At 43.1% G+C, this 24,620-nt stretch overlaps 1 protein-coding gene across 2 annotated transcripts in view; it reads right to left on the bottom strand.

The window, feature by feature from the left end:
* Positions 1-15,509: 15,509 nt before the first annotated feature.
* lmx1bb (LIM homeobox transcription factor 1, beta b) overlaps positions 15,510-24,620 on the bottom strand; it is a 65,742-nt gene continuing 56,631 nt past the window's right edge. For both annotated transcript variants that reach the window (XM_029259537.1, XM_029259536.1), the window contains 6 exons: positions 22,740-22,972; positions 20,854-21,029; positions 20,279-20,356; positions 19,811-19,877; positions 18,066-18,227; positions 15,510-16,175 (listed from right to left, as the gene is read on the bottom strand). In XM_029259537.1, coding sequence (XP_029115370.1) covers positions 16,018-16,175; positions 18,066-18,227; positions 19,811-19,877; positions 20,279-20,356; positions 20,854-21,029; positions 22,740-22,972 — 874 coding nt within the window. In that variant the 3' untranslated portion in view covers positions 15,510-16,017. The remainder of the gene's footprint in view (positions 16,176-18,065; positions 18,228-19,810; positions 19,878-20,278; positions 20,357-20,853; positions 21,030-22,739; positions 22,973-24,620) is intronic.

Here is a 24,620-nt window from a genome sequence, read left to right as displayed (position 1 = left end):
GTTGCTGCAGCGTGTTGCTATGACAGATCGCCAAGGAGCGAAAACAAGTATAATAACAAAAGTACAAATCAGCTGAAATATGTTGGATTAGGTGTTGAAACTTTGCTTCAAGATTTATGGCTTTGGGAAGGCACGAATCTCCTTGGCACAGGCTGTGGCCCACTGAATGTACAGGTTGAACCTTTAACTCAACATGCCTCATAAATACAGGACCAAGAGCAGACCTCCTAGTCAGAAAAACGCAATGTGAGAGGAAACCGGCAGAATTCCTGAGCGGGGAAAAATTTAAAAAAAGAAAATGGCAAGATGAGGAACAATACGGAACATCCAATTAAGGGTGATTTCTGATACCTTGAAGGAGCATTTTATTGACAAGGTAGTGTTACAAAGGTAATGTGAGCCCAGGACATTGACTCCTGTAGCCTGATAATTGTTTTTATTCAGCAGCCCGGACCTAAAAGGCCACGCTTACTGTGTTTATTGCAGCGACCAGTAAATCTCCAAATCCATCTTCATTACATCGGGGTAAAGATGCCACGACTGACCGTACAGGTTTGAGTTATATTGTAAAAATGTCATCTCTCACGCCAACAGCTGCCTGGTTAATGACTAAACTCGGCATTTAGGAAAAAGCACGTCCCTCCAAAAAAATCTATATTTTCAAAGATACTAACCTTTTGGAATAGATGCACCTAGTGGCTGTTAATGTGAGGTTTATTTGGGCCATTCACAGGACAATAAAACTGCCTCTCAGAGCAGGTGGAATATAAAGTGTAGGAGCTACACTGACTTGGAAGGGGGGGCACATGATTGAGACACAACAACCACAGAAGAAACTGAGCCAGTGTGTGTCCTGCACTCGTGCAAATGATTTTGTATAATCTGGCACAGTCGTGCTGAGACATAAGATCAAGGCTCATAAACTTGCACTTTTTAAAATGGAAATTCGCTTGGTAGTTCTGGTCTTCGTCACTTAAAACTCTGTGGTTACATATAGACCGGCCAATTGGGAACCTGGCAACGCAACTCGCTCGCTACAACAAACAGCAGAGCTGATAATGTTTCAGTAATGCAGTAAATTTCGTCTAGTTGATCTACTGAACAGAGCACTAAAGGTGGGGGAAACAATTATAATGACACACAGAGATAACATAGTAAGTACCTGGCCTTGTGGAGGTAAGTTTTTTGGGTCAAGGATACACAAAGGATCTACCGAAACTTCAAGCATCAGATGGAGTCAAAGTTACTTATGTGGAAATTCTCCTATGGTTTCCAAAAGGTAATAATGCTTGGAAGGGTTGGAGGAAAAAGAAAAGGATCTGCAGCAACCAGATGGATGGACTCAATAACACTGCCATTGGACACACTCCTTTCAACACTACGGGCGCAGGCGGAGGATGGAACATTCTGGAGGGACTCTATATGTGGTCGTAAAGAGTCAACATCAACTCAACAGCACTTAACAGCAACATCCAACAGAGTAGCAGCACATGTATAAAGAAAACACAGTGTAAAGACTGCTAAAATCGACTAGAGCTAAAAAACTAAAAGAACACCACAATGGAGCCAGACCCAAGAACCAATCAACCAACGAATGTCAACACCCGCTTCTCCCGAGCGGGGTTGCAGCGAGCCAGAGCCTACCCAGCAACGCAGGGCGCAAGGCCGAAGGGGGAGGGGACACACCCATGATGGGACACCAGTCCATCACAAGAACCTTCAGGATTTAGATCTTTTGTTTTTTGGACTTCTTGTGAGGGTTAGGGTTAGGGTTATGATTAGCTCCTGTAGGTATCAAGGAGCACATCCCATGATGGTCCTATAGTCCATGACCGGAGTCTTAAACCTGATACGGACAGCTACAGCAAGCCAGTGGAGAGAGATGAAGCTGGGAGACACATGAGAGAGAGAATCAAATACAAAGTGAGAAAAACCTCAATGCCACAAGCTTTCAGTTCTTGTCTCTCAAACTCTGTAATGGCACAGTCTTGAAAACACAATTTAATTGCAGTTATTTGAAACCATCCCTTCCAATAAAAGACAAAATGCCAGTGTTGCTGGGATAAGTGGAGTTTATTCTGAAATAATAGAAATAAGCAACGGCAAATTCATTTATAGGAGGTGCAGTGTCTAAATGCTTAACTTAATTATGCCAAAAAAAAATTGTGTCGGTTACATTTACATTTATATGTATATATTTAGCAGATGGTTGGTTGGTTGGACTTCCAATGGATACTATGTAGTGTTATCAGCCCACGCACCTTATGCACCGCGGTGACTTACACTGCTAGATACATTACTTACACTGGGTCACTCATCCATACGTCAGTGGAGCACACTCTCTCTGTCACCCACACACTAGGTAATTTTTATTATAAACCGTGTGTCTGCTTCTGTATGGACATCCTCCCTGTGTATGCTTGGGTTTCCTCAATGTCTGTGACCTCGTCATCCCAGCTTGTCAGCACTACATTTTACAGAGTTACTCCCTCGGCATTAAAATGTAGAAAGAACAATAATGAAGTCCATGACCTTATAAGAAAAACAGCACAGGAAGGCATGCCAGGTGACAGAGTTAAAGGCTGATCTTTCCTCGAATGGGAAAAAACCCATCATCGGGTCAGCGGCGCAGGTCAGTGCCATACGCCCATGTTCTACGGTCAGCACAGATGTCATTTAGCGGTGCGTCGTTAAAAAAGCATTTAACAGCCTTGCTGCTTAAGTGGAGGTTAAGCACGATTCCGCAGGGACCAATAGGGGTTTAAATAATTGAGTGGTCAGCAGATTGGATCTTGGCGAAGTCATTGTTTTGGATCGATTATGTGCAGATAATCCCCTCAGTGGTCTCGGTAGAACACGGCTCAGTGGTCCTCGCAACGCTGGTGTGGATTTGATGGGGGGCTCTTCTGCCTCCCCCCCAATTCCCCCTTGTAGTACTCTGATCATCGGTGTGGCGAAGGAACTAATTCCTGCACTGGGCATCACTGAGAGACAAACATTGGTCTGTCTACTTAAGCACTGACACAACCCAGGTTATTCTGCTGTGGAGTGGAAAGTGGTCCAGGCGCAAGGAGCAAGCAGGGGATTTTACCCATCAGAAGAGTGAATTTTACCCAAAACAAGTTCTTCAAGTAATTTTGGAATAACCTCTATTCCTTCAGCTGACACTTGTCTGTAAAGCAGTTTACAGTGTTAAGCTTTCTACAATTATCTGTCCACTTGTACAGCTGGGTAGTTATTATTGGAGCAGGGTAAGGTGAGTAAGTACCTTTCTCTATGGCATTACAACAGGAGGTGGGATTTAAACCTGCAACCTCCGAGCCAAGAGGCAGCAACTTTAACGACTACACTGAACTACCATACAGGGCCACACGAAAGCATTTTCCACCTTCCTGATTTTTCTATCACTGAAAAACTCTGACTTGATGTTTTCCAGTCAGGAGGTGCGGTGGTGCAGAGAGCTTGGCCGGGTCCATAAACAGAAGATGCCGTGTGATGCAACGACAACCAGGGCTCAGGTACCTCATCATATGAAGTCCAGATCTTTGTAAATTACATCCTTGTCATGATATAATAGGGCTTTTCTGTTGTACTTGTTGAATTAATTATAAGTATAAATAAACCAGGGGTGCACGGGCTGCAGTGATGCAGTGGGTTTGGCCAGGGTCTGCTCTCTGGTGGTTCTGGGGTTCGAGTCCTGCTTGGGGTGCCTTGTGGTAGACTGGTGTCCCGTCCTGGGTGTGTCACCTCCCCCTCCAGCCTTGTGCCCTGGATTGCCAGGTTAGGCTCCAGCTTGCCATGACCCTGCTTAGGACAAGTGGCTTCAGCCTGTGTGTGTGTGTGTGTGTGTGTGTGTGTGTGTGTGTGTGTGTGTGTGTGTGTGTGTGTGTGTGTATGTGTGTTTTCCAGTCTTCAAGAAAAGCTATTAGATAAAGGGCACCCGAGTGAACAAAAAACACATTTGTTAGTGATTTAATTTATTTCATTATTTTTTTAAAATTCAATGTTAAAAATTCTTGATGACAGAAAAAATCAGGAAGGAACCAAATATTTTTTTCACTGAACTGTATATGTACTATTTATATATAAGCTATTTCAAGCTCGGTAAAATTTTTAAGAAGTTTTCATATCCTTAGGGTGGAACGGCCCAACAGGTAGCTTTGGTGCCTCGCAGCTCTCGGGTTTCGGGTTTGCCCCCATCTGTGTTTCTGTGGGTTTCCTCACAAAGGCCAAAGACAAGCTTCAAGTAAAGTGGTAACTGTTAAAGTGTGTATGTGTGAGTGAATGAGCATCTGCCTCACACCCTATGCTTCCAGGATAAATTCTGGACCCCCACGACTACCTTGGCAAAGCATTTATAAGCAACGGATGGATTTTCCTGTTTTTAACGTCCCTGTTTTCACCGGTATAGTTTTCCATGACCCCAAGGCACTCCTGACCCCTCTTGACCTTTCAAGCACCGCTGATTATCTGATCAATGTTCAGACAGATCATTTTCCCCACAATGTGACAGAGCACAAAATGAGGGCAATTTAAAATGCTAGAACACAACACGGTGTCACACTGCCCAAACGCTCCCACGAAGCATTAGAACAAAACGCCATTGGCTGCTTTCTTTACAGGGACACTTCGTCTCATTGTCTTTCGCAGGGGACACACCATTAATTTTATTTGTTTAACTGTTTTTACTTCATTCTCCCAATTTAGACACAGGCAATTACCCACTTCTTATGAGTCATCCTGAAAGCGTGACAGCCATGCCATCTTGAGAGGGGGAAGACAGGTACAGACATGGTGAGCCACTTGCTTCTTCTCATTCTGTAAAGGCTTTAGGCTTCACTGGGCAACTAACATGGTGCAAGAAGAGCCCTATTTAGGTAAATTCACCTGCATGCTGGTTGAGTGTAGGTGCTGCTGTGAGTTAATGGGGATCAACACTCCAAAACTTGTGAATTTTTGAATTTCCCAACAGAAACTAACAAAGTTCTGCCCTATCCTATCCTATCCTATCCTTAAAAAAACTTCCTTAAGCAAGGGAAGACTCTATTGCATGCTTGTATTCTTTTCTTCCCACAAGTGGGAAATTATTTAATTTTCCCACTAGTCCAGGTACCTTGCATCGCCTAGCCTCTGGGATTAGACATAGGTGCTCTGCTTTCCTCCCACAGTTCAAAGATAAGTGTTTTAGACTGTTTCTTTTACTGTCAAATTACTCATATTGTGCAAAAAGACTGATTGTGCGTAGCTGCCCTGCAGCTGACAGGCATCCCATCCATGGTGTATCCTGTTCACTGTATGCTTCTGACTTTGGCTCCAGAGCAGCAGTACCCTGACTTAAGATGAGCAGTTGTGGATATTGAGTGAATGACTGAGGATTTTCCCAACACAAACACTCTTCAAGAGTTCAGCCCCAGTTAAATACAAAACAGCATTTCACCTTCTTTACATTTACATTTATTTATGTAGCCAATGCTTTTCACCAAAGCGATGCACAACTAAGGGAAAACAAAAGTGCATTTCACCGGCAGATGGACACAGATGCAGGCACATGATTCCCAAAGCACAGTTAATTTGACAGTACCACATTTTTGCCAGTGTGCATTACACAAGTTGTTGCCTATAGAATTGATGAGGAATATACACTAGCATTCAAAAGCTTGAAATCACACAGAAATGTTCATTATTCGAAAGGAGTTAAGAATTTTATCAAGTTACCATCAAACTGATTAAAAAATATCACCAAGACATCATTACTAATGTTGCAAATGACTATTACTGCTTAAAATGCCTGCTTCACAACTGATCTATCTGGTGGCAGCAGTTGGTTGTACTATGGCTAGACTTACTCCATTTAGGCCCAAAGGTTACAAGTTCAATCCCCCCCCTAGCTCTACTACTCTTGAGAAAGCAGCTTACCTTGAGTGACTTCAGTAAAATTGCCCAGCTGTGTAAATGGGTGAAACAGTGTAAGCAGCTTAACACTGTAAGTTGCTTGGGAGAAAAGTGGCAGTGAAATGCATAGATGTGTTATTGACTTTCGACTGTAAATTCCCATTTTCAGCAGCGGTGGAAAGACGATTCCTGGGTGCTCGTCTTAGAGGCAGAATTTCAAAGAAAAAGCCATCTCTCAAAGTGCATAATAAAAAGAAAAGGTTAAAATGGACAAAAGAACACAGACGCTGGGCAGCAGATGACTGGAAAAGAGTATTATTGATGGATGAGTCTAAGTCTACGGTGGCCGCCTTAACAACTGCACTTCCTGCTGCATCAACGAAACAGTAACAATAATAACTGCAGACCTGATCTTAAAGAGATTATTAAATGTGATATGTAAGCTGCCCTTGTAACTTCATACAGCCAGTCCCTCCTTCCATGCCCCCTTGGGCCTGTGCTGGTTTATAAGTGGAAAGGATGCAATGACATTCGTTCTGCTTCATGCTTCATTTTGACAGATTCACTCCTCGTTTGACACCGCAGGTGTGTCTCAATCCATTGGAGGTTTGTGGGAGGAATATCTGCGTTGTGTATATTTGCAGAAGAGTAAAACAGGTCAGGCAATATCGGTAAGCACATAGGTATTACTTTACGACTCATGTCTCAGGTACAAAGAGATGACAGAAAGAGGTCTGTCACTTTATTTATCATACAAATAGAGAATCATGATTGTTTGCCCTGATCCCTTAAAACTATAATTGAACACACCTCACCTTGGTTTTTTCCAGTACTCATTTTAATCACACAGAATATGATCTAGCATTCTTTTCTACACGGCCTTTACAGTGCTGGTTTAATTGTGTTATACAGATTTGGAAATCCATTACAACTGAAACAAGAAGGTGAAGCAATCAGTTTTTTTGAAACACTGTGTGCAGGACCAGTCAAAAGTTTGAGTACACTTGCTTGACACCTGATTTTCCTGGGCTCAAAACACAGAATTTTGGCTTTTGAGGGCTCATTTTATGGACCAGTGAGTCCAAATGTGAAATATATGGGTCCAACCATACTTGTAAGACTTCAAAGACTTGGTATTTGTCACTGATCAACATGGAATAGGCAGTGAGATGGTATGCGGCTGCTTTGGTGTGTTTCACCCAGCCCAAACATACCTCAAAGTCATGTAGGAACTATCTTGGCAAAAAGAGAAGTGAAGGAGAACACAAACTTATGACGTCAAAATAAAATGTTCTTTATGGAAAACCTAGTGTCCAGTGATTGTACTCAAACTTCTGACTGGTACTGCATGAGAACTGAAAGATTAAATTTCACACATTATGGTGAACTTCACAGAAATGCAACTCTGCCACAGAAGATCACAAACTCTGAAGGGGTACATGTCTTCCAGGGAACCAAGGTGCTACGCAGCAGCAGGATGTGCTATTTTAGAACCACGTGAATTCAACATAAGTCATAAATGTGAGGCGAAGGTAATACCCTTAATGAACTGCCTGAACTCACAGCACTTCTCTGCTCACAGCTGTGGGCATCCAGACGGCTTTATGTTTGGATGAAATTTACTCTGGAAAGACTGTGTGAAACTGGCACCGGAGAAGCTGTTTGGTTTTCAAAGAATGACATTTACTGTCAGAAGAGGAGGACATAATAAAACTGTATAATTCACACACTGCTTTCACTGAGGTCCTGAGGGTTAACTTTATTATTTTTTGGGTCCATAAACATATAATTACAAGTATAATTTGGAAAATGCGAATTTTATATGTTCAGTTCTATGCAGGGTCACCATCTTTCAGTGCCTAGTAAAACTTTGTTATATTTATGAGGACAATGATACTGCAAAGCCCTTCACTGTAAACTATATTAATACTATTTATTTATGTTAGTAGTAATATGAGTGTCATTATTCTTTGTTTAGCTGACACCCATTCTAAGGCAACTTATAATGTCAGGTTTGTGTAGCGATATAATTACAATGACTTTATATATACAGCATGTGAACTTTTACTGTATAAATTGAAGGGAAGCACCTTGATCAAGGGTGCTGAGTTGAGGAATTCAAACCCAGGTCTTCCAATCGAAAGGCGACAGCTTGAACCGCCAAATGTACTAAAAGTGGTCATTTATCTGCTAATAATAAAAGTATAAATAATTTAAAGTAACAGAAGCCATAATTCTGCTTTAACCCAAACTACAGCTTTTCCCTCAAAACTGTTGAACCCCTTTCAACATTCAAGAAGGTTCTCAAAAACACATGTCTTCTAAACCCAACAATCTCTTGGCCTCCAAATATCTACATAAACCGATGTCATGCAGTCTGTCACGATCACCTATGTATTTCCTATCAATTTGATTTGTAGCTCCTTGTCTAATGTACACCGGCTCAGTTGGTAGTATTTGACAAACTGACTGTGCTTGTGATGGTACTTCAGGAATTACCTGTCTGCATCTATAACTCTTCACCTGTTGGTGGAATGCACTTTCGTTTGCTCCGCGTTCTAAGGTGCGTTGGAGAAAAATATCTGCAAAAGGAACTGGAAACTGCGAAAGGAATGTAAATGTTGTGTATGTTTGACCATGTTTGCTATGCTATAATACAGTACTGTTACCCCTTGACTTTTCCATCATGCCCTGCAAATAAAATTAGTTTTAAAACTGACGGACCCGGTAGGCCAAGAAATATGGGAGTGCTTTCTATAATGGTCACCCAATGCAAGCGGTGCAGTAAATGTAAGGAAAGCAGAAATGAAATCATTTTGAGACCGCAATGTGTCACCAGGTTCCCTGCTCCACCAGGAGCTGGCCCCACGGAGGAGACACAGCCAGGGTAGCAACGGCTGTGGGAAAGCATGCATGGGACCCGAGGCCGGGCATTAGGCACGGGTCCCCGGGAGGTGAGGATGTGGCCCAGCGACAGCCTCGGAGGTCACGGTAGCCACGCCCGGTGACCCCTGGTCCCACCCTCGGCCTCAGACTTCAAACGGATAGCCAGCATTCCAGAGCCGTGTACCAATACACACTAATAACGGCGAGAAAATGAAACGCTAAACAGCTGGCGTCCAATATCAGGGGAGGATTACCTCTGGGCACAAAGAGGTGAATTCAGGTCCCTTTTTTATTCCACATAAATAACAAAATGGCTCCCTGTTGCATCAAGCTTAGGGTAACAGAAGAAAGGAGCAATTCTGGTTTTCGATTAGCAGACCAAACTCAGAGTCTTCACTGGGTTTAAGGATGAGCTTCCCAACTCCCCTTGGTTCATTTCCACAGGACTTCTCGAGTGCTGTCTGATGAAAGTGGGTCTTTTACGATTCAGGGAAAGTGACTGGCTTAGAAGTGTCAGACGTTAGTTAAACCGTTGACTGCCGTGGCGGTAAACGCCCCAGCGAAAACACCAAGTCTCCACTGCTCCGTGTGTGGACTCTCGCTGAACCCTGCGGCTCTTGAGTCAAAGAAGCCAAGCAGTACCGAGCCCAAAGCAGGCAGAGTATCTTTGACGCAGCCTGTGAGTAATCGGGTTTAAAAATCTGTGGCTTTCATTCCGCTCTAATTACAGAACATGGAAACAATGCTGGCAAAACATGCCAAGGACAAGAAAACATCAAATTATTAATAATGAAAGAAGAAAAACTAAAACTATGAGAAACAGACAAACATGCTGACAAGACAATATATGCTTTCAAATGTAACAACTGTAATGTAAAAATATAACATACTTACATAAATAAAAGATATAGTCAGCTAATCTGTAATATAAAAATATAAATATTGATATGTAAAAATAATAGAAATGTATTCTCCAAATTTGAGGGAAAGTCCTTCACAACCAGAATTTATCAAATGTGAGAAGATGTCTGTGCCTGTCAGTCACTGGAAAAAGGGATGCAAAATTGTTGTCCTTCCTACTGCGTTCTTAAGAGGTGGCTGCTCAGGATTTATCTCCCCATTCATTTAATAAGTTGGACAAACACACCGGGGTACACCAGGTAATTGTTCTTGACGCGCAATAAGTGAAAGAAAATGTTTGGAAAAAAATAAATAAATAAAAGCACATTACAGGCATACAACTGTCCCGCAGGTTCAGAAAGCGTTAGTTTTCTGGAACGTAAGGAAAATATTGTCACTGGGCTAATTTCCGATACGGACCCGAGCCGCAGACTGAGGCCCACCACCAACAGCCAACAGAGCGGAGGTGTGTGCCTGTGTCGACCTGGGGTCGGCTCGTGTTACGGGGGCCTCTGTTTTCATTCCCGGGGCCACCCCGCATCCCCCCAGGCCCATCTCAGGTACCCTGAAAAGCTGAGGGTCCGCCACAGAGGCCAGCATTCACCCCCGTCTGCCATCTGCCCTGTTTGTCCTCTTTCAATTTGCTCCGGCCTAATTTCCGAAATTGGAACCCGGCGAGGAAATGTCTTTGAGTTGACGTCGGAGGGCAAGGTGGACATGCTGACGGCCACGTGGACTTTGGTGTGAAAAATCAAATGAAGAACACACACGACGAAAGGGACGTGTCAGAAAGTGAGGGCCATCGAGAGGTGAAATAAAACTTAATCTAATTACTGGAAGCCCAGGGCAGGTCAAGATCTGTGAGTTAAAAGGTTGCGTGCCCTGCCCCATGGGTTAATGTCCTTAGAGGCCTCAAAAAATAATCAGCGCTCTTTCAAGCACAATCAGTGTTCTGTTCAAGAGCCCCGTGTTAACTCTCACGCAGCTGTCACACCTTACAGAATCAGCTCGACGCTGTACAAGTGCAATAATAATTTGGCCGTAATTTGGCCAATTTGGACACTTTTCTTTAGGAAAAAAGAAACCTGGTCGCTAGCTGTTCCGTATCCTCTGCTTAAACCTGGCTTTAACATTCCACTTCGGGGGATGTTTCTGAACAGAGTTGTTTCGAAAGTTGTGGTTGGTTTTACCCTCGACCTCAAGACAATAAAACTGCATTATTTTCCTCCACAGCACTGTGGCAATTTTTAACAGTGAGATGCAAGTGTGTTGCTCACAGTTCAGAAGGCAATAGTGCACACATCACAGAACCCTCTTAAGATTCACATTGTGTTAGTAATCGTAGTGAAATATCCAATGTTGTTGCCTAACGTTCAGAATTAAGCATCATATGTTACAAAGGCTGGTCATGGCGATGACTGGAAAAATGCCTTAAACACATGGTTTCCTTCAAACTAGTCTTGTGTGCTTGTCTAATGGGACCGGGACTCAACTTGCCGCCCTCCCTCGTGATCACTTTGAAATGCCAACCTGCCCCAGGCTGACGACTTCCTCGGTGTTGACTGTAAACACCTCTCTTGGGCCACTGTGTGAAGTGGCTTTCGCAGGGTCACCCTGCATAAGAAGATCTAATTGACGTACAAATCCTAAAGTGCGTGCGGCAAAGGCGCTAATAAGGCCTATACCTAGAAGCATTCTTAGAAAGAAAAACAACAGGAAACCAACTTTGCATTACCTTACAACATGCTAAGTTAAAATTACCAAAAAAAAAAAATAAAAATCTGTTACATTATTTAACCAGGCTAAAGAAAAATGTAGCAAGCATTTACCTAATGCTAGCTTTCAACTGCTCTCCTAGGTTGTATAGCAGCCAAGAATTCTTGGTTCTGCGTGAGTCCTTGCGCAAGCTGACAAAAGTATGACAGCTATTTAACTGAAGGCAAAAAGGCAGTGAAAGGTTGCTAAGCTGATTAAGGCACTTATAATTTCCCTGTAGCACCAGAGAACAGGCGTGTGAGAGAGGGAGGACAGTCAGATCCCAGCTTGCGTCGATGATGTCAGCCGGGCTTCCTTCGGGAAAGACGAGCCATGATGGCTCTGTGGCAGCCTGAAGATGGATGGTCGTCCCTCCTCACACCTGTGATGTCAGATTGCAGGGCGATAAGGACGAGATAAGAGGGAAATATACGGTACGCTTGGAGCAACCCAACTGAAATTGCCGCCTGACCCTCTTCATGCTGTAGTGTGTCGCACCCTCCATGTAACCCCACGAAGATGCCTGTTCCTCAAGTACCCCGGAGGTATGGTGTTATTTATTACCTTTGAAAGCGAACACACACTTTGCCAAAGGTTTGGATAGCAGGGCAGCTCAACTAGCGCTCTTGTGGAATGATGGAGCTCAGAGTCCTTTTGAAGACCTACTGGTAGCTATTCGTGGAGCAGCAGATAACATGCTCTTCAAGGGCATAAGTTTCTAACCTTGGATTAGGCTACATAGGCATAGGAACAGCAGGTATCATAATGGTTACAGCTTCCTCAATTATACTTTAAGGACCTGCTTTTGAGTCCCACCTTCTACTGAAATAGTCACCTTAGCAATAAGGCCCTAAATGCTGATCAGGCTTTCACTGTCCACTATTTCTTAAAACTGCTCTGGAGAAACTGCATTAAATTTTTATTACACTGTATTCTACTGGAAGGTATGTTGAAGATGTTGTTGAGGATGGAGATCCTTGTTTTGAATGTAGATGAAAAAATATGGTATGAAAAACACCATGAGGCAGCTGGTAGTATAGTGGTTAAAGCCACTGCCTTTGGACTTAAAGGACCAAGGTTTTAGTCCCACCTCCTGCTGTAGTACCCTTGATCGATGTACTTACCCCGAACTGATGATGCAGTATAAATGAGAAAATCAATGTAAATAGCTTAATGTTGCAAACTGCGTTGGAAAAAAAACATCAGCTAAATGAACTAATTGAATTGTGTCACCTGAATTGTTGCAGTTAAATGTCCAACTTTACGGGCGAAACCTTCAGCTGCTCTCCAAAAAAAGAGCTACAAATAAAATGTTACTTTTCACATGACATCCTCAGTGTTTCCAGTGATTGCAAAGCCAGAGCCCTGAATTAATCGGCTAGATGATAATTTTCAGCATAACAAACAACTCTAATATTACATAAAAGTATATGTGTTTGGTAAAGTCTTCTGATAACCCCTGAAGCTCGATATCCGTAATTCAAAGCTAGAAACACCGTCCATGGAAAACATAAGGACATCTGTTTCCCTCCGTAACTTCCGCATGAGTGATGATGAATGATGAAGCCACCGCTTCTTGCAACTGTGCGCCCCGACTGGAGTCAGGTGGTCCCGTTTATTCGTTTGTGCAATGAGAAAGTGGCTGTTTGTGCTAACAGTGTCAACTACCGGGCGATTCTGCTTGGTCTCGCCATGGCCACAGTGTGACCTGGCAAACACCACCATTGACAGCATGTGATAATGATTAACCAGTGGGAACTGTGTGCTGTCGTCAAAGGCCTGCAGGCTGGCAATATGTGGTGCGAAGCAAATCAGTTCACACAAAGACTCATCGGTAACTTAAATATGACTTGCCCGAACCAGCCATGTAAAGCAGCCAGGAAGTTTAATATCTATGCAAATCAATGCGATTGTCTAAACAGCATTATTTTTATCTATTGACAACATAAAGAAATCAGATATAATACAGGTACTATACCAGTTAAATCTGTTGCCTTGTATTCAAAGGACCTGGGTTTGAATCCCGCATCCTTGACCGAAATACTTTCCCTGGACTGCTCCAGTAAAAATTACCCGGCTCCATAAATGGGTAAGTAATTGAAAGTAGCTTAACACTCCTTTTGGACAAAAGCATCAGCTAAACACAGAAATGTAAATGCGGAGAAAGATGAAGGGGTTAGAAGGAACTCTACTGTAACCCCTGCAGTCGGACCACCAGAGAGGAGGAGGGCAATAGTATCACACGCTACGAAAATGCCCTGCAGCTCGTATCCTCCCTGTTTGAGATGATTAGAGAAAAGTTGAGATGGTAGATAAGTGAACCCCATTCTGACAGGTTCACTGCTTGTACATTGTAAGAGTGCCAAGCTGAAGGGTTAGTGGATGAGCGGTGCATTTCTCAGCCCTCCTCACAACAATCCACATGTTCTGCACACTTCTAGAGACACATCCACCCTCCATTCATGCTCCAACTCACATTTACTCAAAACCATTGTGCAAGAACCCTTTAAAAATGGCATCACAAAGACAGCTGTGATTTACTTTTTCTAACATGTTTTCGTTTACATATATATTCAAACTCAAAGCAACTACTGTATGTATGCATATATGACAAACTTTAAACTAGGTGCTTTGAAAATCGATTAATATAGACATTTTCACAGTAAAAGGTACTTTAGATGAAGCACAGGTAAGCATGATATTTAAAGTACATTCTTTACTTGAGGGATGTACTCAAGCAACTCCTTCATAATCCATTTCCAACCTGATACATTAAGTTTACTGGAGCAACTGGCAGTGTGGTGGTTAGAGCTGCTGCCTCTGGACCGACAGGTTCGAATCCTACCTCTGGTTAATCTAGTAAACCTCTCAATTACTCTAGTAAAATTACACAGTTGTATAAATGGGTAAGTAGCTTAACATTGTAGTTTGCTTTGGAGAAAAGTGTCAGCTGAATGAACAAATGTAAGTTTGCCTGTTTGAAACGGCTACATGCACAAGTCATATTCCAGACTCTGATGTATCGGTGTAGAGTCTGACAGCTGTTCTGACCTCCAACCCCTCTTCAGGATAGAAGACAATATCCCTTAAATTTATGCTTTATTAGTACTCCTTAGTCTTCATGAACAGCTAATTATTATCTACTGAGACTGACAGTCGGTCTCGGTTACTTTCACATCACAAACACGCAGAAGGAGCCGACAGCAAACGTGAGAAATCACAGAAGATGCCCAACATGCTGCACAATGTCTTACCCCTTACAAAGCAGATTACTGTTTTTATCCTTTTGCAAACCCACATTACCATCTGAATACAGAGATCAGACAACCTCTCAGCAGCTCCCTGTGAAGAAACAAGCTTTCATTATCAAAAGCTCTCCATTCTGAAATTATTTTTCTCATTCTGCATAATGATTATTGGATTTTTACCCACAGGTAAATTCTTGATACACATAAAGCACTGCAGCATTTTTTTTATTCATAGTTTATTCATAGTACCAACAAACTTTGGTAATTTAGCAAAGTTCTGCATTAAAAATGCACTGTTAACAAAGTCTCGATGAGCTTGTAACAAATAAATAGCACGATTTTGCTGATTTTTCAGCCTAGTTGAAAAAAAAAAAAAAAAAACTAGTTTAACTGACATACAAGTGAATTATGGTGGTATGCTTTGCTGTACTACTTTACATTGTGATTTACTCCTTTTTTTTTTAAATAAAGCCTTTTCAGTTTAATTACTTTCGGGAGCATGTTATAGTTAAATAAATAGAACAATTTCCATTTCAACATGCACAACTGATTTGTGTCGGACAAATTTCCATGTATGTACACTCAGCTCACACTACATGTCCTCCAGAATTACATCTTATACCTGGCGTTTCCACACGTTCGCTTTACATCGCTGTCTCTAATTACCACACGGTCATATAAGGGCTAATACTATCCAAGTGTCCTAAAGTGATTTTGTCAAACATACTTTAAAGAGGAAACAAGATGATCCAAACACATTTTTTTTTACACCTCAAAATGTCACAATTATTTTTTTAAACTTTTTTTTTTTTTTTTTTTTTAGAAAATAATTTAGCGGTGTACGGTTCACAAGAAAAAGGTGGATTCATGCACTATGGGAGCATCTTCTGAGGCCCTGTCTTCAGAAACGGTTATTTGGTTGGTTGAGGTTTTCAGATCAGTGGCTGAGATTATACACATACACTCTTTCTCTTTATGCCGGCGTGATGAGGCAGGAGCGCTACAGCGGGGAAACGTCCTACTGATGCCTCACTGGTTTAAAAAAAAACAAAAAAAAAACCAACAACTCTGCTTCCCTCCATCGTGTTCACAGCAGGATAAAGAAAAAAGAGGTTTGTCGTATTCAAGTCCGTTTTCAAAGTCAGCGCTTTGGCTAGAAGTCACTGGAAGAGGTCATACTTGTATGCTTGTCTGTATTTCTGGCAGTTTATGTTTTTCCTTTACCCTTGCGGCGCAATGATTCGGGAGGTACGGCTCTCGGGTGCAAAGCGTCGCTGTTCATGTTCCTGCGGAGCTCCGTTGCTGCACCCGTCCCTCTGTTGTCCGGGGATATTTTTCAGGAGGTGAAATAGGAGCTCTGCATCGAATAGAGCCGGTCGATGGGGTTTCCCACCCTCGCCTGCATGGATCCCACGTCGGACGACGCCATGAAGCAGTCGCTGAGGCTGGTTAAAGATGTGTCGCTGTCGACGTCGTGGAAAATGGAGTCGTTTCCTGTTGAGAGTAGGCCAGGAGAGCAGGGTTAGCGGGTCACTATGTTCAAACTGACGGCGGTAAAGCATGCCATGTTTAAAAAAAAAATTAAAAAAACATGATCTGGGGTTATTAAGTCCTTGGGCAGCAGCCGCCCAAAATTCCAACTGTTGTAAAAAAAAAAAGGAAAACAAAACATTGTTTATTACTGTGTCAGGCAACAATATGATCATCCGGGATTTTCTCGATGCCATATTTGTGGTCTGAGGATTCTAATTGCGCGTCACTGAACTCCGAAAGAATGTTTCACCAAACAAGCCCATAACAGGGCGCAGATAATGTGCTTGGAGCTGTAATGTTCGGATGGGACCGTGTGGTTGGGGGCTGGGGGCTGGGGGCTGGGGGTGGTGCGGAGCTGGTGTCTCTCGGTGGCTCTCCAAGCGACTGCTTAATTGCAACTGTTTGCCTCCCCGGAAACTTTAATTCCGCCCTTTTCTCTGGCAGGGACTGTTAGTTTTATAGGGCTCCTTGGGTCTAAATGACACCGTTACATCAGGGAAGTGACAGTTTGATGGAGCATACATTTTTAATGAGTTGTCAATGTTATTGGTTTCTCCTCTGCACTCGTGAAATGAGCGCAGAAGCGAGATAAGGCCAGGGATCCGGCCTTTACGGCAGGAGAGAGAGAAATAACGGCTGTCGCGGCAACGGGAGGCAGAGGCGATGCTCTGCAAAGCAAAGCCTTCTCCAGGGTTACTAATATCCCGCTCCTCCATAGATGCTAGTGGTCCTCCTGCGGTCATACCCCAGGCTCGGTATTTATAACAGGGTCACACACACGCAGTGCCCTCTGCGTTCAGGCAGATCACAGTTATTAATAATTCACTGCTCATAGGCCACTGGGAAATCTCACCACTTTATAGAGCCCTATTGAAATGCTTTGTCCTGAACTCTAGAAAAAGGAGTGATTTAAGGGCATGTGAGTTAACTTAGATATTTTTTCCCCATTTCAATTAATTTAATAGAGTTCTTTAAAACCTATGTTGCCATTTTTGCCAATTTATGTAGCACTTTGACACTTTGATTGGGTTTTTTTGCTTAACTGCTGCACCATCCCTCTTCCCAGCAAGTGTTGATAATATGAGAATTCAACCTACAAGCTTAAAAATACTATAAATATCTCAACAAGTAATTTTTTAAAACAACTCTAAAATTACTGCAAAAAGACATATTTTGCAATTTGGTATTTGAAAAACAGAAGGGGAAAATACTGATATTCAGGAGTGGAATTTAAGTAGTACTAAATTTTTGCTTAAAAATTAGTAATTACTGTACATCTGAAGCGCAGATAAAATATGTGAAAAATACATAAACTTCTTAAAAAAAGACATTAGAAGCAGAGAAATGCTCAGTTTGCTATGTACTCCTGCACAATGTGTACCTTAACTGACTGTGAATCAACAAATCAAATAGTCACTGAGGGTCAAAAAGGACTGTAATTTTCCACATTTTGTGCTTGTGATTCTGCCCGGCCTTGACCGCGACCGAACACACATTTATGTACGTTGCCCGTAGTGCCTTATTTCACTTTTCATGGTTTACCATTGTTTATCGAGCTTTCGCCGCAGTGTCTTAGGCTCATCCCAACTGAGGACTGTCACAAAGCACAACACGGCATACCACAGAACCACACGCACAGGCGGAAACCATATACGGGGGTGAGAGGGAGGGGAAAAAAATGTCGAACATGTTGGACTGATTTGAAAGAAAACTTCAAAATAAACCCGGGGTCTGTAAGTGTGTTTGTGTCGGCTTATGAGGGGGTTGGAGGAGGGGGTGGCACTTCTGTCGAGGCCATCTTTACTAAGCACATGTCCTGGATGTTCAAGGAGAGTGGGGGGGATCACTCACCATATGGGTTCATGTGGTCGCCGGGCATCTGGGGTGGGGTGAGGCCCTGCTGGAATGGGTCTGTGCTGTAGCCGTTCTGGTCCATGGCCACCAGCGGCTGCTGTGGGGGGGCCAGGGGTGTGTATGAGCCCATCATTCCCTCCATCCGATTGGACATCACCTCTGTGGAAACGGAACACAACACCAGGGTCCTGAGTGATGCCAGCGATCGGAACCATACCGGTGAGTCCTTGCCTCCGATGAGTCTTGCACGCAGGTCTCTGCGGGTTCAAAACCGCATCCCAGCATGTTGCGCTTCCTTTTACATGGCTGTTATTAATTTCTGCTGGTTATGGTGCAGTTACATTACTGTGCATGTGCCTGCATTTGAATGCAAGGCTTCCTTGTTCAAAGCTCCCCCAGATGGGTAAACACCAAGAGTTACACATAAAGACACAAAAATACATGTGATTTAATGTATAAGTATGTAATCAATATGTAATCCATAGTACTAAAACATGCACACACTGCCATGCAATATAAAGTGAGCACACACTGAACTGGTGACCCTTCTTGGACAAGTAGGATCCGAACTGATGGGTACTGACCACCAACGATTCAGCGCTGGGTTCGACAAGTAGGGAAGCTCCAGGTTAAAGCACATACTAATGGCTACCTATGTATTGTTCTACTCACAGCACCAAACACAGGACATTTTAGCCACATTAGTGCATCAGTTGATTTTTTACACTAATTTACATTCTACAAGGATGCAGAGAGTTGAACCGTAGCTGCAGAAAACCTCCACAACTCCGCAAGTGTGATGAATTTACAAACAAAGTGGTGTGTTTGCATGACTGTGCTGCACAAACTCCAGGACATAAATTACAAGTGTGTATATGTGTGTGTGTGTGTGTGTGTGTGTGTGTGCTATGTCTTAGTCTTACCATAGAAAATTCATATCAGGCTCTCTTTAGGAGCAAAATGCTGTTGATCCTCACAGCATCCCGATGTTGTTAAAACCCAAGTTTATCATCATTTTCCACACATCTGTTTTCACTGGATGAAGCACAGCTTTGAGCTGAAAGCTACGGACAGAAATTTATGAAGATCCAGCACTTTTGAGCTGTTGTGGCATTAACAGCTACTCAAAGTGGCAAATGAAGGAGACATTCTAGGAAAGAAGTAGGCAGAAGGTGGTGGGAGGCATCGAACTTGGAATTTGCAGGGGAAGACTCAGCTGGAATGGGAGGGGTGAGAATGAGGGTTGGTGATTGACAAATAAAGGAAGGGGTTTCTTGAGTTGGGCATTCCCGTCTCGTAAATTTCCCCACCTACACAGAGTTGCCTGCCTCCCAGACACTTTGTCTTTCTACCTGGGGCCATGATGGTGCCTCTTTCGTTCTGACTGGAGACCAGAGTAAGAAAGCAATGGTCATCAGACAGGGCACACCTCAGTCTCATTTAGATCTGCCCATCACAGTAGGATCTCTTTAGAATCATATTATCCCATCCAAATACATTACATGTAAATAATAAACGATGTTGGGAGTAAATTTTCAAATTTATCAAATTTATCAAATTTTCAAATTTCAAATTTTCAAATTTAGAGTTTACTCTATAGTCATTTGCAGAGGCTGTCCACAGTTGTACAGTCATGCGTGTTTTACACCTGCAGATGCACACATGCCAGATGTCACATATGACAGTTAATGACCCCATCAATGAGGTCCGTCTGCCTGATTTTGGAAGCCTGCTTGTCTTACCTTGACCGAGCCGTTGGGAGTTCTGTTGCTCCTGCTGCTGTTGCTGTCTCCGTGCCAGCTTCTTCATCTGGGAGGGGAAAAAAGTATTCTAGAAATCCCCCAAAACGAACATGTTCTGTTTTAATATGAAAACAAATGGACATCTCCTTAATGCTCACCTCAGAGTGAACTAGAGGATCACATATCTAACAACTATTCATAACCTAAACCCGTTTGAAGATATAATCAAATGAAGGAGGTGGACCACAGACAGTCAATGGCACAGATTAGTGTGCGAGGCATGCCTTGAGCATGATAGAACTTTCATGGAATGTGGTGAGAGGTTAGAAAGAGAAAATTGCTAAGATTTGATAATTATGATGGTGTTTCTTTCCCTTTTCTTAAAAAACACAAAAAAGTAAGTAATTGTTTGGTTCACCCTATGTAATGGATACATAAATATCTGAACCAAACATATTTCGTCCTCACCTTGGCTCTCTGGTTCTGGAACCACACCTGGACCACGCGAACACTCAGACCCGTCTCAGCAGCCAACGTCTCTCGCACCTAGGGAAGGTCACAGTGTTTCACCATGGTATGAAGAGTTGCTAATCCCAGCAAGCTGGACTGCTCTGAGCCTCAATTCCAGGCTTTTCATTCAAGTGTCCCCTATGACATTACCTATAAGCCCTCCAGCCCAGAATACTTCCTGGGAACATCATGAAGAACCCAGTAGCCCCCTGGTCTTTGAAAATGTTCAGAAAATGCAGTTCTTTTCAGTTAAGAATCTACATTCAAGACCTCAGCAATAGGAAGGCAATCTGCCAGATTGTTTGGATAGATCTTTCTTAAGATGCAAAGTGTACAAATATAGCAGGCTATATCTGAGGCAAAATATTGCAGTCCATCCACTCATCAAAATCAATATTGTAATTTTCCTAGATCTGATTCATAGAACATAGGGTCAGTAACAATTGCCTTTTCCTTCACTTTCTGCACATTATTGGCTGGCGCCAAGGGGCCAGCCATTCCCTCTGGTGGGAGTGGCCAAGGCGGAGCCTCACCTTCCGACAAGGCTTGGAGGACACCTCGAAGGAAGCCTTGAAGGCGCGTCGCTGCTGTGTGGTCAGGATGGTCCGTGGCCGCTTGGGCCTCCGGGGGTCCTTCCCGTCGTCGCCCTTCCCCTGACCTCCCGACCCCTTCTCTGGCTTGACGTCCAGGTCCTCATCGTCACTTTTCTCTGAGGACACATCCAAGCTTTCTTTTCCACTGACACGGAAATGGGCATGTTTTTAAACTGCAAAGTTTCGACAATCAAATGATAAATTGGTTTTTTTTTTCTTTCTACATTTCAGATTGCCGGAAAGCTGGACTCCACAGAAAGTGCAGTATGCAAGCATGTGGTTTTAATACTTTGTTATCAATCTATTACAGAGAGAGTGGCCCACATACATGATTAGGCCTCCAGAAGACTGTGGCCTATGCACACAAAGTCCAGCAAAACACGTCCATTTGTCACAGGACTGGACACTGTGTCACTAATAATTTATTGTGCAATATTTTAGCTGTTTTGCACAAAATAAATCTTTTGATAAGAATCACGCGAGTCATGAGCCCACCTTGATTGTGAATGCTTTCAAAAGGCTAGCTGAGTACATATGGAAAATGTGAAGAGGGTTTCTGCGGAGAAGAATACACGGAATATGAAAACCACAAAACCATGCCATCTAAATGAAGGGACGGGGCAGGAACATACAATATGCACCCCCCACACCCATCTCTGCGCTTGAGCTGCAGTAGTGGTTGTCAGCATTAAACAATTGTTCTCTTAGGTTTAAAGATTTGTTTGTTCTCCCTCAGAGAGGTGAAGAAAAACAGAGTTTTCTCCTTGCTAGCTATAATCCCCCAGCAAACAAACACCTCCATTTTGTCAGCAACCTCGTTTAACTTCCTGATGAAAACATTCCCGCGTCACGCTAATGTCTCTCCTTTGACTCTCCTAATGTGCCACTTCAACTAAATGGCTCTCCACTTTCATAATTATTATGACCCCGCAGGGGATCGCAGTTATTGTCCATCGGACAGAAAAATTTCATCTGGTAGGAAGCGATAAACGTTCGTGTAATGGAATAGTAATTATAATAAAAAAAACTCCATGACTTTGCAAAGTTCTCATGGTAAAAAACACAGCTTCTATTAATTTCTCCCCGGAGTGTTAATTACAAGACTCGGGGTTAAGAAGGCTCAAGTGTGGAAACTCGCAGGGCCATCAGTTCCCTTTCGCTGTCAATTAAATCGGCAAATTGTTTGGGGTTTCCGCAAATATCAGGAGATGCAAACAAGATGGGAGCGGTTTCCATCTGCTGTCATCTGTTTCCAATACCACTGTCAGATCGCCGAGTGGCGTATTCCCGCTGACTGACACACAAGCTCAACCGACACGACGACGTTTCAAGGTCAGAATCCTTAACGATTGCTCTTCTTTACATTTCATTGACGATGGAGGGAAAAAAGGTTTCGTTTTAGGCTTTGCTGTGGGGTGGGAGGGAGGAATGGATGTAAAACAAATATTCCGAAAAGTTGACATAGGCTCACACAGATGCGTTTGACAAATTTCCTGACATTTGTCTCTGGCCAAATATGAACCAGATGGGGCTGAACATAAAGGGTTGGCGTGGCGCCCTGTCGTGAAGAAGTAAAGAACCTAGAGGAGTAGATAAGGAATGCCGGCCCTGCTGCGGAACAGGCCGGAACGCCAGTCACTCAGTGTGATACACACAGATTTAATTCTTTCCAGCTAGAGTCCACCCACTCTGAGCTCTTCTGTTTGCAAAGTGTGGCCTCCAAGAGGCCCCTGTCTGTCATACCAGCATGGTAACACACAAACGGTAGAAGCATCCAGCACGATCTTCTGCCAGTCTTGTAATCTGCGGAGGCACGGGATACTCACCTGAGTCGGAGTCGTCGTGACTCAGGGAGCCGAGCAGCTCCTTCTCCTTCTCGTAGTCACTTTTGCAGAGTAGCTGGCCCTCCTTGAGCACAAACTCATCGCCCTTGCGCAGTTGTCGCTCGCACACGCAGCAGCAGAAGCAGCCCAAGTGGTAGACGCACTGCAGCGCCCGCATCACGAACTCGGTGGGTGCGATCTTCTCCAGGCAGCCACTGCACTTGGTGGCAAACAGCCTGTGGAGAAGACAGGGGGCAGGATGAGACGTCACTCAGTTGCAGGAGAGGGGTGAAGACACCATCGCTTTGGTGGATGATATTCAGACAGTGGCACATTCTGAATCAGGAGGATTTTATATCACATTACATTTTGTGATGGATGTCCACTCTGTATCTTTTCACATGGCTTTCCCTGCTTTTTCGACACTGCTAGTCTGAAATAATGTTGTTTCAGACTAGCACTGTCAAAAAAGGAGGGAAAGCCACGTGAAAAGCTCTGGAGTGGAACTTGTAGGTATGACAGTATTCGTAGATCCTAAAATAATTACGCATCGATAGCTACGATAATGATACTTTAAACCAACACTTGGCCGCAAAGTGATATTTAGAACTGTGCTCTCTTGTGTTATTATTAAGGCCTTAATTATTTGGTACCTTTATCGAAGGCAGTTTACAATGTTATATGTCTACAATAAGCTACTTACAATGATTTACCCATGTATACAGCTAGGTAACTTTTACTGTATCAATTTAGGGTATGTACCTTGATCAAGGGTTTAACAGATTGAAATCCAGGTCCTTTAGATTAGAACGTGACAGCTTTAAACATTTCACTACCCGCTGCCCACCTCACTTTTGTCTAGTTTAACTTAATTTTCTCAACACAGTTCTCAAGGAAGGTTCAATACAGATGAACCAGGGAAAAAAGTGACAAACAAGTAACGACAGTAACAAAGCAGTGAAACTGTGAATTGGACCCCATAACATTCTGGCACAGTTATACTGAAGTGACTGACCCAGGGGCCTCAGAGGCAACAGACCTTTACAACAACACTAAGTGAACTGAGTTGGTCAATTTGCATAGCAGCAAGAACTCCCTGAAGGGTGACATTGGCCCTTGTCACTTTCACCTCAGTTTACCTCTAATTAAGTCTCAAAGTCAATCGGAAATTAAAGGTGAAGAAAACTACAGATAAAAGAACAACAGTTTTTCCCAATTTCTAATGACAAATGTGCTACAAGGAGCTGAATGCTCAAATAAAGCAGAAGCTATGGATGGAGAACAATGGAATATTATGGCTGACAAATCAGAGAATATACAGTACGTAACAATACAATCAGCATCCCACCCTCCTCTGTGGCTTTTCATGGGCATTCCACTTTGCCCATCATTTGTGTGTGGGGAGAAGCAACAGGCTGGAGCCACTGGCAGGGCCCCAGCACTGTGGGTTCGACTACTGAGGTAGGTCCTTTTTCGATTATCAACACCAACAGAGACCACATGGTAATCCAGCCCAATGGTTCAAATGTCAGTTGGACTGTCCACTTGAGGTTAACACTTCTTCTACTCCCAGCTAACACCATTGTAGCTGTGGATTGCAAAGTGATTTAAAAATGTTCAAGATGCCACAAAAAACTACTGTAGAATTAAAGAGCAAGAGTCCATCCATCCATCCATCCATCCATCCATCCATCCAGTGGTCTGGATTCTATCCTGGTAGTATGGCATACAAGACACAGCTGTCCATGGTCCATCTTCTCTTCTGATTTTCAGGTTATGTCCAGCCATAGGGGTAAATTCAGTTAACGCAAAATCCATATATAAATTCTAATCATTCTTCAAAAATGTAAAGTTATTTCTTTGTAAGATACAAGAATAAAGTAT

The sequence above is a fragment of the Scleropages formosus genome, chromosome 17 (genome assembly GCF_900964775.1).
Source record: "Scleropages formosus chromosome 17, fSclFor1.1, whole genome shotgun sequence".
NCBI classification, from domain to species: domain Eukaryota; kingdom Metazoa; phylum Chordata; class Actinopteri; order Osteoglossiformes; family Osteoglossidae; genus Scleropages; species Scleropages formosus.
This window is presented reverse-complemented; position numbering and strand designations above follow the sequence as displayed.